This window comes from Lontra canadensis, unplaced genomic scaffold (genome assembly GCF_010015895.1).
Source record: "Lontra canadensis isolate GAN:19392208 unplaced genomic scaffold, GSC_riverotter_1.0 scaffold271, whole genome shotgun sequence".
NCBI lineage: Eukaryota > Metazoa > Chordata > Mammalia > Carnivora > Mustelidae > Lontra > Lontra canadensis.
This window is the reverse complement of record NW_022631265.1, coordinates 220445-235478: the sequence shown is the minus strand read 5'-3', so window position 1 is coordinate 235478 and position 15034 is coordinate 220445. Positions and strand designations below refer to the sequence as shown.

The 15034-nt window shown below is 40.8% G+C and overlaps 1 protein-coding gene across 1 annotated transcript; it reads right to left on the bottom strand.

The window, feature by feature from the left end:
- Positions 1-13480: 13480 nt before the first annotated feature.
- On the bottom strand, positions 13481-14425 carry LOC116862594 (olfactory receptor 2AK2-like). The gene has a single exon (XM_032849958.1). It carries the CDS (start codon positions 14423-14425, stop codon positions 13481-13483), a length of 945 nt encoding a protein of 314 aa, XP_032705849.1.
- Between the last annotated feature and the right edge of the window lie 609 nt (positions 14426-15034).

Here is a 15034-nt window from a genome sequence, read left to right as displayed (position 1 = left end):
CCATGACAAGATGTGGCATTGAAAGCTCCAAAATAGGAAATATTTGTGGGTAGGTATGGACAGATGATTTGACGTGGGGAGCTGCCTTCCTTTGTAGGGTAAAAGAAAACCACGTTCGACGTCTCCTTCCTAGAATTTTTTTCACTCTAACCTAAAATGGCGAATTTGACTCTCATTGCAGATATTCCAATTTTCTTGCCATTTTCTAGCAAGATCTTGGGTCACCTTCAGGGTTCATGGAGCTTTCACTCATATGGTCAGTGCCCAGGGAAGGGGGGAAAGTTCCAAGTTTAGCCCTGTGCTAATCAAGTGCAGTCAGGAACTGAGATTCCCAGAGGAACTATGGCACCCCTGTTGGTGAGCACTTGACACTTGGCACTTAGGGAAGTACAGGAATGGGTAGCCAGCTTGCCTCCATTCCCTGGTAGTTTGGGATGCCTTCCATTTCTAATAACCGACCATTTCCACCTGAGCAGCATTCCCCCTGGAGTTGGTCAGGGTAGAAAGACACTTCCCAATCAATACTGCCCACAGAAACAGTTCCACATACTTGGTCATCTGGTGGAAGGATCAACCTGCTACCCCTGAATCACTACTACCTTCAACGACTGATGGAAAAGCAGGAATTACAGCCACCAGCAGAAACATTTATTCCCTTCATGGAGGAAGAACACAGGCCTCTGCCTCAAGCTTTCCTGGGCTAGCCAATGGAAGTTTTCTTTCACCCATGTCCAAGGGTGATTCTTATTCTCCAAACGATCCACTGGTTAGGAGATTATTCTAGTCACTTCATGCTCAACATAATCCCATTTTCGTTCCTAATGAGGCACTTCGGCCTTCTGTGTATCTAGGTTTTTTCCTTTGTTCTTTTTTTTATTTTCAAAGTAGTTTCTCCTTGGGGGCCTGCCTAGTGTCTCAGAACCCTATCTTGTGCTTAGGAAACTGAACTGTGTCGATGAAGATTTGTCACTATGGGCTGCGTTAGGGCAAAACACCTCTGGTAAAAGACAACAAAGTACATTGACAACAGGAGGACTAAGGAATTGGAAGGGGTCCAGCAGAGGATGTTTGTGTGTAGTCTCCGACAGAAGCCTTGGGTGGGAGCTGGCCTTATTTCTGGCACAAGCGGAAGCAAAGGTAGATACTGTTTTGCAAGATGCATCCCATCTGGCATGTAGAAATTTGCCACTCTTTGTCATTATCCCCATGTCCTTCCTATTTCTCTAACAAGATATTGCTTCATCTTCATGAGTCATGGTGTTTGAACTCAAATAGCACCCAAGGATTTCTGGTGAGTTCCCACTTTGGACCTGTGCTAAGAGAGAACAAACAGTGTCTCCTCTTGGAAAGGAAAGTTGGCTCACCTGTCCCTGAGCCCTTGGTTCTTGGCCAGCTGAGGAAGCACAGAGATGAGGATCTAGCTTACCACACTCTCCTGGCTGACTGAGATGCCTTCCTTCTGCAGAACAGATGGATTGTGCCTGGCCTGCTCTGCTCCAGGACCTGTTCAGTGCAGAAATAGCTTTTTCAAGGAAGAATCCTCCAGGTAACCTTCCCAAAGAGTTGAGCTTAAGTTGGGTGTTGCAGCCTGGAACCTCTGAGTCACTGCTGCCTCTAGGCCCTGGTGGAAATGCAGGAAAATCTTTAATGTCAGAAGATTTCCTTCTCTTTGTGATGGAAGAATGAAAGTATTTTGGGACACCTGAGTGACTCAGGTGGTGACACACCTCAGTCTGGATTTTGGCTCGTGTCATGATTTCAGGTTTGTGAGATTGAGTCCCACATAGGCTCTCTGCTGCATGTGGACACTGTTTGAGATTCTCTATCTCCCTCTGCCTCTCCCCCACCCAGAGTGCTCTCTCTCACTCTTTCTTTTTAACTCTGCATCATTCTGAATATCACACACACACACACATACACACACACACACACACACACTATAGGAATGAAGATGTGTTGTTGACTCAGTTCCCAGGTGGAACCCATGAATGTCTGTTTCCCTTTGCACAAAAGCACTGGAGTTTCTTACTCTTAAAATGGCCAGATGCTTAGGACATTGTGCTAACCATTTTACTCTCAATATTATCCCATTGTCATGTCCTTGGAGCACTTTGGCCCACCACATGTCTCTTTCCCTTTATTTGCTCTTCTTTTTTGTTTCCAAAATTAATTCAATGTAGCAGGTCATTAGGAAGAAGTTTCTGAGAACCATATTTTCTGCTTTAACCTAGGGAGTCTGGCAGAGTTCTTGGGACTGTGGGATGCCTTGGACCACAGAGCCCCTTGACATTGAGTTTCAGAACTACATGGACATCATGAAACCTAGGGCATTGGAAGGTGCCCACCAGAGAATGTGTGTAAGTTGGGCCAGAGGATTTGTACTGATATTATTGTATATTGTAGCTGATATTATTTCTGGGGTAAGGGTAAATGATATTGGATATATCTGTCCCAAATGTTTTCTATTCCCATTTTAAAGGTAGAACTTTTTTTTTCTTCTTGGAGCAATGTCACATTGCCTCCTTGCATACATTTATACATCCTTGTGCTCTTTTTTCAAACTAAGTTCTTTCTGGAAACCATAGGGAGGATCCAGTGCTCTCAGAGCAATATTTTTGGCTTGAAACTGGGGAATCCCCCTGAGTCCTTGGGACTTTGAGTTAGGTTGTGACATAATAAGGACTCCTTGTCATTTGGCTTCAAAACAATGTTGGCATCAGGAAGCCCAGAGGCTTTGAGTGAGCTCCAAAGATTTTGTGTAGGCATGTCCAGAGATTTGGGGTGAGATTTTGCATTTTTTCTCGCAAAAGGGCAGATGAAGTTAGACATCTCAATCCCAGATAACTTTATTTTCCATTGGAAATGCGGAACTTTGGTTTTCCTTGAAGCCATTCCCATCATTCTGATCTATTTGTAGCTAGGTTGGTTCTCCTTTACGAAGTCATAGGGTTGGCATCACACAAATATTGCTCAGAGTTTGTGGCAAGCTCCCACACAGACCCTCAGCTCTGTGAGAACAGTAAGTGTCAAATAGCCAAAAGGAAAGATTCCCCTCCTGCCTCTGAGTGCTTTGTTCTTGTCCTGTTGTTTTCAAGGCTGTGATTGGTAGCTAGCTTGTCTCCCTCCAATGGGGGACAGAGTATCGTCATTCAGAAGAACAAACAGTTCATACTAGTGCACTATGCTCCAAGAACCTGGTCTGTGTAGAAACGGCTCTTTCTGGGAATACTGCTCCCTCTACCATTTCCAAATACTTCATTAGCAGGGAGCACCAATCTGCTAACCCTAAATAATGTTTGGGTGTGTATGTGTGTTTCCCCTACAATAGAAAGGTAAGAGAAATATAAATCCAAGAGGAATAATGAAGGCTACTTTTTTTCCTTGGCGTACAGATAGAACCAATGGTTTCCTCCAATTGCCTAAGCCAACAGGCTTTTCTTATTCCTGAGACTGTTCGCTTGTGAATTCTGATTTGCTAGACTCTTTGTTCTCAACATTATTTGATTCTCAACACTAAGAATGTCCTCACTCTCTCTGTGCCCATTTCCATTCCTTTGCTCTTCTTTTCTCCATCAGCCAAGGGACAGAGGTGCCCTGACTACCCATCCACACATTTATTCAAGGCAGCCAGACAGGCTCAGGGACAAGAGGACCAACAGATTTTTAGTTGCACACCAGACACTAATTCATTCCCTTCCAGAGGACCAGAGGGGGAACTCAGTGGACATTTCTAGGTGCTGGATGTGAGTCACAGCCCCTTCCCGCTGGAGTGGGAACCAAGAACTAGATAGAAAGTCAGCAAGGCTCTAAGAATGTATCAAAGAAGGGCCAAACACCTCTATTTAAAATGGGAATGGTCTCTATCAGAAATGAGATGTCCAGCTTTTTCCCTTACCCAAGAAATTAGGTCAGAACCTTTTAAAATTGTCTTGTCAAGCCTACACACATGCACACATTCCCTGTTTGGAACCTTCTAATGCTATAGGCCTCCTCATGTGAACATAATTCTGAAACTTAATTTCAAGGGAGACCCTGTGGCCCATACTGCCTCAAGGACACAAGGAATCTCCCAGAATTCCCAGTTTCAAGAAGGGGTATTGCTAATAGACACCGGATCTAAATGGCCCACAGGTAAACCTAGACTGAAAAAGAGCAAGAGGATGGAAATGGCTCTAGGGTGGGCCAAATTTGTTTGTTAGGGGTGAGATTAGACAGAATGTTTTGATGCAAATGACTATGACAATCTCTTAGCAACCGGATTCTCATTCCCAGGAATGTAAAACAACCGTGGGCTTCGGTGAAGGCAAACTGCAGACACCTGGAAGCCCTGTCAGCAGGAACTGCATTTTTCCTTCAGAAAGAGAGGGAAAGATGGTGTTAACTTCTGTGAATGGCCCTCGCCATGAATGGATAGAGGCTATAGGGATTCTGGTAGAGTGGGTTGGGACTCCCAGTTGGTACTCAAGCTTTTGGATGCAGGCTGTTGCACAATAGGCTTTGAAAGGGCACTTCCTGAGCTCCCAAGTTCCTTCAGCATGCTGCATATTGGTGACAGTTCTGTTCTTCAGAAGGAGGGCATCTCAATTTCAAGGAGAGGATGGCCCCTTTCCCTTTGGGATAGCAGATATAGATGCTCTCTCATAGCACAGGACTGAAATGGGAACTCACAACCAATCTGGCTATGTGGGTCAAATCCCCCATGCCCCCATAGGGAAAACACCACAAAGTAAATTATCCCCAAGGGAATGAAAATGGTACAAGGAAGGCCCATAATCTACAAGAAAATTGCTACTAGGGAATGGGTTTAAGGGTTGTGGACAATCCTGCACTGAACACTGGGGTGCCTGTGCCCTCTCCAATCAGTATGCACCCTTCCTTTGGATAAACACCTATGCATGCCATCCATGGGTCCTGGGGTAGCTCTATTGGGAACGTTGTAAGCATGTGCCATCCAGTTTTGCTTAGCACTGCACCAGTTTGCATTCCCACCAATAGTGCACGATGGTTCCCCTTTCTCCACATCTTTGCCACCATCTGTTGTTTCCACAGCGGTTCATTTGAGGCATTCTGTTTGGAACGAAGTGGCATATCTTGTGGTTTTGATTTGTATTTCCCTGATGCCGAGGGATGTGGAACATTGCTTCTCAATCCTTGGGGAGAACACAGGCAGCAATATGTTTGACAAATTCTTGCTAGACACATCTCCAAAGGGAAGGAAACCAAACCCAAAATGATCAATTGGGACTTCATCAAGATCAAAAGCTTTTGCATTTTATCTTGGAAATGGTTGACCAAACTAAAAGACAACATCAAAAATGGGAGAAGATGCCTGGGCTGAATAATCCCTAGTACATGTACATTCTCATCTGGAGAAATGGAGGTAACCTGGCATTCCTCAAAGCCCACAGATGCCATAGAGTTGTTGGGGTGCAAATGGAGCACTAAAATAGAGATGAATGGTTTCAAGAAACCTTACTGACATTAGGTGAGAAGGGAGAGATGTGAGAGGGTTTTAGGTTCAATAAGAGTCAAAAATACTAAAAGCTGACTCATCTGAGCACACAGGAACACACTCCCTGGGTGCCACCCTAGCTGTTCAACATTTCAGGAAATACTGTGTGAGATTGGCCAGCTCCAGGAAGAAGGCACCTCCTGGTTTTGCCAGATCTTGTGATCTTCGGGCAGATCTCACATGATCTCAGTCCAAATATTGTGAGAGGTCAATAAAGCTCCATGAGACCTCAGGCCAGTCAGCAAGGTCTAGGATCAAAACTCGTGATGTTTCTGGCCAAAGCTCTTAGGCCCTTAAAGGAATTGGCACACACTAGCAGAGCCTGCTCTATGCCCCTCAGGTAGGAAATTACCCACATCTCATGAGACCTCAGTCCAAATCTTGTGAGATATCAGGTGAATCTTATGAGAACTCATTCCAAATGTTGTGACATCTCAATCCAAATCTCATGATATAACAAGCACATCTCATGTGACGTCCATCCAAATCTGGTGAGATCATAATCTAAATCTGTTGAGATCTCAGTCCACATCTTGTGACATCTTAGGCACATCTATGTGATTTCTACCCGAATCTCATGAGATTTTACTCCAAATTTCATGAAATTTCTGTTAAAATGAGAGATCACAGTCCAAAACTCGTGAAAAGTCTGAAACTTCTCACAAGAATTTTACCAAAATCTTATGAGAACTCATTCCAAATATCATGAAATCTCAGGGAAATATCATGATATCTATGTCCAAATATTGTGAGATCTCTCTATATATATCATGAGAGGAAGAGGAGCAAAATGGTGGAGAAGTAGGAAAGTCTGTTTCAACCAGTCCCGTGAATTGAGCTAAATAGCTACCAGAAGACTCTGAACACCCATGAATCCAGCCTGAGATGTAAGATTATACACTTCTGGATCTCTATAGGGGATATAGTTCATCAATGGAGAGGTACAGTGGAGTGAGAGCACTTGGACTGACATCAGACAGGGTGTTAGAAGGGGAAGGAAGCCACCAGAAGCAGCCCATTGGAAAGGAACACCCCGATACAAAAGTGCCCTGTGCTTCTGCACGAGCATTAACTTGGAGTCTAGTTAAAAATACTCAAAAAGAGCATTGGTCTTAAGGGGCAGTTTGTGAAATTGAGCAACCACAGGCACAGACATAAGCTCACAGTCCCAGGGTGGTCACAGTCAATTCCCACCCATGTCTGAGAGCTCAGTGGGGGCTCCAGTCTGTGGTCCCTGTACCTGTGGCTTTCTGATGCTTGTGACACCACTGGGGCTGCATGCACCCTCGTTCACACCTAAGAGAGCCTTGCTCAGGCTCCTGCCAGAGGTCTCTGGGTCCACAACCTTCTGCGACCTGTGCTGCAGCCAGTTCTGAGAACACCCAGTGTGGGCGTGGACACCAAACAGAAGTCCCAGCAATAGTAGACACCGGGATCAGACTCGCCTGGACCAATATAATTTGTAGTTTTAGTGCCACAGGGGTGCAGAGACAAGCGGGGGGCCTCAGACGACCACTGAGATGATAGCTGGGAGTGTGCAACACCTGTGGGAGGTAGTGGTGTTCATCAGGGTTTGCAGAGGAGTCTGTGTGTTCTGGACCACCCAGAGGGGAGCAGACTGAGGCCTTTATCTGAGGTGGAGGTCTGGGTGCAGACAGATTCTTTCTTTGCTCTGACCTTCTGAAAAGCCACAAAAGCCAATGAAGAACAAAAACCTCCAGAGAACAAAAGCCTGGAAAACTGGTTTCTACAGAGCCCAGCCCCTTGACAGGGGGCAGGGCAACTCAGCCCAAGCAAGACTGACTGAAAAACAACAGGGCAGGGCCTTCTTTCACAAGACAAGCCAAAAGAAGAAGAGGACAATAACCAGAGGGTCCCCCTTAAACTGTAAAACCCCAACATCAGGGGAAAACAATATATTATGCTCACAGTATCAACCCACAACCTGTACATTTCATAGATACTTTTTTTAAAAATTCTTTCTCATGATTCTTCTTCCATTTTTGTTTAACCTACTTACCATTACAACAAGATATTTAACACAAGATATCATATAATAACTTTTTAACATGAACTTTTTTCATACATACACATTTGTCTTTTTTTTTAATATATACAGATATAGACAGATGTAGATATAAGCATCAAGGTAATCGTATTCCCCTATTCATACTACCCCTATATATAAACCAGTTTTAATTTCCCTGTATCCCTAGAAAGTTGAATCCTTTAACAAAGAAAACAAAATACACCCAGGAAGAACTGAAATAATCTTCTTTGACCACATTGAGTGTTTATAACCACCATCCTATCTTATTCTTTTCTCAGTGTGTCTTTGTATTTCTTTTTCTTTTGTATTATATAAATCGTATTCTTTGTGTTCATTTTGACTGTGTTTTTTTTCCAGTCTATTTCTTTGTTCATTTTTGGTTTTGTGCATTATAAATCATACTTTTGGGGCTCACTTGGCTTTTTTTCCCCTTTTTTTAATCTTCTATCTTTATACTTTTTTTTTTTTTTTTTGTGAGTTGCAATTGCTCCAAAATTTTCCAGGGTGCACCTTGCCTGGATTGTGGTTGATATATTTAACTATACATCACTTCTACCACCTCTCAGTAAAATGACTAGGAGGAGGAACACCGAAGAGAGGAAAAATTCAGACTGTGCCCTCTGCCACAAAAGTATTGGATAGGGACATAAATAGTATGTCAGAAATGGAACTCAGAGTAACAGTTATCCAGGCAATGGGTAGGTGGTTGGAGAAGACCATTCATGGTAACATAGAATCTCTAAGGGAGGAAGTGAGAGCTAATCTGGCAGAAGTTAAGAATGTAATTGATGAGATCAAATCTAATCTAAATACTCTAATAGCTAGGGTAAATGAGGCAGTTTATCAAATTAGTGATCTAGAAAACAAACTGGTAAAAAAAATCAGGAGAAGGCCTGGAACAAACAGCTTAGAAGCAATGAAAACAGATTTAGGGAAATAAATGACCAAATGAAATGTTCCAAATTCAGAATTATTGGGATCCCTAAGGGAGTGGAGAGAGAGAGAGAAGACTAGAAGATATAGTTGTACAAATATTGGGTAAAAATTTCCCTAATCTGGGGAATGGAACAAGTGTTCATATGCAAGAAGCACAGAGGACAGCCCCCCAAGATCAATGAGTCTAGAAAGACCTCAAGACACTTATTTGTGAAATTCATGTGTCATAAATTCAGAAAGGGTGTCTTAAGGGCAGCTAAGGCAGGGAGATTGGCATACAGAGTAAGGACCATCAGAAGAATAGCAGACTTTTACACAGAAACCTGGAAAGCCAGAAAAGTCTGGGAAGACATATTCAGGGCACTAAATGAGAAAAACATGAAGCCAAGAATACTTTATCCAACAAGGCTCACACTTATAATGGATGGAGAGATAAAGAGCTTAGAAGACCAGCAAGGTTTAAAAGAGCTCCCAAGACCAGCAAGGTTTAAAAGCCAAGCTGGGACTACCAGAAATATTAAGGGGTCTGACATTAGAAGAACAATCACTCTCAACATGAATACCCTAAATGCTCCCATTAAGGGACAGGGTTGCAGAATGGATAAAATGACAGGACCTGTCCATATGCTGTCTACAAGAGACTCATTTGGAATCTAAAGATACATCCAGACTGAAAGTGAAGGGATGGCAAACCATGGTTCATGCCAATGGACCTCAAAAGAAAACTCGTGAAGCATTCCTCATATCAGATAGAATAGATTTTAAGCTAAATACTATAATCAGAGATAAAGAAGGACACTACATCATCCTTAAAGGGTCTATCTTCCAAGAAGATCTAAAAATTGTAAATATTAATGCCCCCAACATGGGAGCAGCCAACTACATAAGCCAAGTATTAATCAAAGTAAAGAGTCATATTGGTATGAGTAGATTAACTGTAGGTGATCATAAATGGCACTCTCAGCAACAGACAGATCATCTAAGCAGAAAAACAGCAAAGAAATAAGGGATTTGAATGACACATGGCACCAGACGACCTCATATATATATATACAGAATATGTCACACTAAAACAAAAGAATACTCATTCTTCTCAAACACACTGGAACTTTCTCCAGAATAGACTACACATTGTGTCAAAAATCAGGGCTCAGCTCATACCAAAAGACTGAGATTATTCTCTGCATATTCTTAGATCACAATGCTTGAAACTGGAACTCAACCACAAGAAAAAGTTTGGAAGTAATTCAAACACTTGGAAGCTAAAGACCATCCTTCTCGAGACTGTCTGGGTCAACCAGGAAATCAAGGAACTTAAACAATTCACGAAAATCAATGAGGATGAACACATCAGGGGCGCCTGGGTGGCTCAGCTGGTTAAGCGACTGCCTTTGGCTCAGCTCGCGATCCTGGAGTCTGGGATCGAGTCCGACATTGGGTTCCCTGCTTGGCAGGGAGTCTGCTTCTCCTGCTGACCTCTATCCTCTCATGCTCTGGCTCTCTCATTCTCTCTCTCTCCCTCTCAAATAAATAAATAAAATCTTAAAAAAAAGAAAGAATGAACACATCAGTCCAAAACCTATGGGATAGGGGAAAAGTGGTTAAGGGGGAAATGCATAGCCATCCAAGCCTCTTAAAAAAAAAAAAAAAAAGACAAATCCCGAATACAGCAACTCTCTTTATACCTTAAAGAACTGGAAAATCAACAACAAATTCAGCCAACCCCACACACAAGAAGGGAAATAAACAAAATTAGAGCAGAGATCAATGAGATAGAAACTAGAGATACAGTAGAACACATGAACAAAACCAGAAGCTGGATTTTTGAAAGAATAAGATTGATAAACCATTGGCCAAACTAACCCAAATGAAAAGAAAGGAGACCCAAGTTAGTAAAATTAGGAATGAAAGGGTAGAGATCATGACTAACACCAAGGAAATAGAAACAGTCACCAGAAATTATTATCAACAGTTATATCCCAATAAGTTAAGCAACCTAGAAGAAATGGATACATTCCTGGAAACCTATAAACTTCCAAAATTGAATAAGGAAGAAATTGACAACCTGAATAGACCAATATCAAGTAATAAGATTGAAGCAGTGATCAAAAACCTCCCAAAAAACAAGAACCCATGACCAGAGAGATTCCCTGGGGAATTCTACCAAACATTCAAAGAAGAAATAATACCTATTCTCCTGAAGCTGCTTCAAAAAAAAAAAAAAAATAGAAACAGAAAGAAAACTTCCAGACTCTTTCTATGAAGCCAGCAAAACCTTGATACCAAAACAAGGCAAAGACACCACCAAAGGGAGAATTTCAGGCTAATATACCTGATTAATATGGATGAGAAGATTCTCAACAAGATCCTAGTTAATAGGATCCAACAGTACATTAAAAATATCCACCATGACTAGGTGGGATTTGTAGCTGGGATGCAAAGGTGGCTCAACATTCACAAATCAATCAATGTGATAGAGTGAATCAATAATATAAGAGAGAGGAACCACATGGTCTTCTCAATTGATGCAAGACAAAACAAAAACAAAACAAAAACAAACAAACAAACAAAATTTGACAGAATTCAGAATTTGTTCCTGATTAAAACATTTCAAAGTATAGGGATAGAAAGAACATTCTTCAAATTCATAAAATCCATCTATGAAAAACCCACCCAATATCATTCTCAATGGGGAACAGCTGACAGCCTTCCCTTTGAGATCAGGAGCACGGCAAGGATGTCCACCCTTGCCACTGTTGTTTAACATAGTACTAGAAGTCCTAGCAACAGGAATCAACAACAAAAAGAAATAAAAGTTATTCAAATTGGCAAAAAAGAAGTCAAACTTTCTCTCTTTGCAAGTGATATGATAATTTATATGGAAAACCCAAAAGACTCCACCATCAATCTACTAGAACTCATACAGCACTTCAGTAATGTTGCAGGATACAAAATCAATGTACAGAAATGAGCTGCTTTCTTATACACTAACAATGAAAATGTAGAAAGAGAAATTAGAGAATCAATTCCACTTACAATAGCTCCAAGAACCATAAGATACCTGGGAATAAACCTAATCAAAGAGGTAAATGATCTGTCCTTGAGGAATTACAGAAGATTAATGAAAGAAATAGAAGACACAAAGAGATGGGAGAGCATTCCATGCTCATGGATCAGAAAAATAAACATTGTTAAAATGTCTATACTGCCCAGAGAAATCTATAATTTCAATGCCTTCCCCATCAAAATTCCATTGACATTTTTCAAAGAGCTGGAACAAACAATCCTAAAATTTGTATGAACCAGAAGAAACCTTGAATCGCTAAGGAAAGGCTGAAAAAGAAAAACAAAACTGGGGGCATCACGCCGCCTTCTTTCAAGCTTTATTACAAAGATGTGATCACCAAGAGAGCATGGTACGGGCACAAAAGCAGACATATAGACCAGTGGAGCAGAGTAGAGAGTCCAGATATGGACTGTCAACTCTATGGTCAAATAATCTTCGACAAAGTAGGAAAAAATATCCAGTGGAAAAAAGACAGTCTCTTCAATAAATGGTGCTGGGGAAATTAGACAGCTATGTATAGATGAATGAAACTTGAACATTCTCTTACACCATACACAAAGGTAAACTCGAAATGGATAAAAGACCTCAACGTGAGGCAAGAATCTATCAAAATCCTAGAGGAGAACATAGAAAGTAACATTTTTTCATATTGGGCACAACAAGATCTTTAAAGACACGTTTCCAAAGGCAAAGGAAACAAAAGCGAAAATGAACTTCTGGGACTTCATCAAGATCAAAAGATTCTGCACAGTCAAGGAAACAATCAACAAAACAAAGCGGCAACCCACGAAATGGGAGAAGATATTTTCAAATGACATTACAAAGGGCTGATATCAAAGATCTATAAGGAACCCCTCAAACTAAACACACACAAAATGGATAATCGCGTCAAAAAATGGGCAGAAGGCATGAACAAACACTTTTCCAAAGAGACATGCAAATGGCTAACAGACACATTATAAAATGTTCATTATCATTAGCCATTAGGGAGAGTCAAACCAAAACCACATTGAGATACCACCTTACAGTGTTTAGAATAGCCAAAATCAACAAGACAGGAAACAACATGTGTTGGAGAGGATGTGCAGAAAGGTGACCCTCTTACAATGGTGGTGTCAATGCAAGTTGTTGCAGCCACATTGGAAAACAGTATGGACATTCCTTAAGAAATTAAAAATAGAGATACTATATGACCTGAGTATTTACCCTGAAGATATAGATGTTGTGAAAATAAGGGCCATCTGTATGCCAATGTTCATAGTAGCAATGACCACTGTCTCCATACTGTGGAAAGAGCCAAGATGCCCTCAGGTCCATGGATAAAGAAGATATGGTCCATATATACAATGGAGTATTATGCCTCCATCAAAAAGGATGAATATCCAACTTTTGTATCAACATGGATGGGAGTGGAAGAGATTATGCTGAGTGAAATAAGTCAAGCAGAGAGAGTCAGTTATCATATGGTTTCACTTGTGGAGCATAAACAGTAACAAGGAGGACATTGGGAGATGGAGAGGAGAAGTAAGTTGGGGGAAATCAGAGGAGGAGATAAACCATGAGAGACTGTGGACTCTGAGAAACAATCAGAGGGTTTTGGAGAGCCGGGGTTGGAGGTTGGGTGAGCTCAGTGGTGGGTATTAAGTAGGGCATATATTGAATGGAGCGCAGGGTGTGGTGCTTAAGAAATAAATTATGGATCAGTGGAAAAAATAAAATTAATTAAATGAAAAAAATTAATCTACTTCCAATAATGCTATTTTAGATATTTTTGAAACAAAAAGGAATCAAGGCATTTATCGATTTATGTAGTAAACATTTATTGAATATTACATTGAATGCTATATCATTCTAGGCAGTATTGTAGGACAGCTTTTTATGTTGTTCAATCTTAATAAATAAAAGGTTTCAAAAGTCATATTTTCTGTACAAATGTACACACCCACAACATTCTCCTTATGGCCCTGATCACCTCTTTATTCCTCAGACTATAAATAAATGGGTTCACAAGAGGTGTGATGATGGTATAAAACACTGCCACTGCCTTATCCTGTTCTGGAGAATGCAAAGAGTGTGGCCTTGTATAGGTGTAGAGAGTAGTCACATAAAATAGGCTTGCCACAATCAGGTGAGAGGAGCAAGTGGAGACAGCTTTTGTCTGTCCTATACCTGAGCTCATCTGGAACACCACAGTAAGGACACAGGCATAAGAAGATAGAATAGCCATAAATGGTAGCAGCAGAATAATAAGCCCACTCAGGAGGACTGTATGCTCATATTGGGAAGTGTCCTGGCACACCAATGGCAAAAGAGATGGAATTTCACAGAAAAAATGGTTAATGATCTGAGACCTACAGAATGGAAGTTGAAATACATACAATGTATGTAGTAAAGCATTGATAGAACCACTGGTCCATGTACATGTGACCATGAACCAACAGATCCTTTTGCTCATGAGTACAGGGTAATGTAAAGGGTGACAGATGGCTATGTATCGATCATAGGACATGAAACCAAGAAGAAGGGCTTCAGTTCCACCAAGAGCCAAGAACACAAATGTTTGAACCTCACAACCTAAAAATGTAATGGTCTTACTGTTTGACAGGAAGTTAGTGGTCATCTTGGGCACAGTGGTGGAGATATACATCATGTCAATAAAGGAGAGCTGACTGAGTAGGAAATACATTGGTGTGTGGAGTCTGGTGTCCAGTCGAATGAGAAAAATTAGTATGATATTCCCCATGAGAGCCACTGAAAAGAGGATTACAATGGCAACAAAGAGGAGAGTGTCCATTTGACCATATTGGAAAAGACCAAAAAGTATAAAATAGGTTTCAACACTTTGGTTTCCTATCTTCATGACTTATATCAAAATGTCAAAGCAGATAATATTGAAAATTCCATGTAAGAGCATTGACTGCCTTTTAATAGAAAATAAAATGATGATTACTAAATTCAATAAGGTTTTATTCAATAATGCTGTGTGGATAGATCTCTGTTGATGTAAATAATTAAATTTGTGTCTATTGATTGATAGACACTTGAAAAATGAAATAAAAATATTGTTAGTGAATGTATATTTAAGTTATAATTTGAAAAGAAAGATTAAGGTGATTTGCTCACATGAATTATTTTCCTCTTTTGTGAATGTCCTCAATAGAATAAGTTGAATTGGTGTTCTCTTTTAATAAAAATAATATTTTTCAGGGAACCTGGGTGGCTTAAGTCAGTTTAGCATCTGCCTTCAGCTCAGGTCATAATCCCAGGGTCCTGGGATTGAATCTCATATTGGGTTTTCTGCTAGGCAGGGAGGCTGATTCTCCTTCCTCTGGTGATGTCTCTGCTTGTACACTCTCTTTCCTTCTTTAAAAAAATAAATGAAGTATTTTTAAAATATTATTTTGCTTAATTCGCTCATAATTGATAAATTTGGCACAATAGATTTGGTTAAATATAATTGTTTAGATGA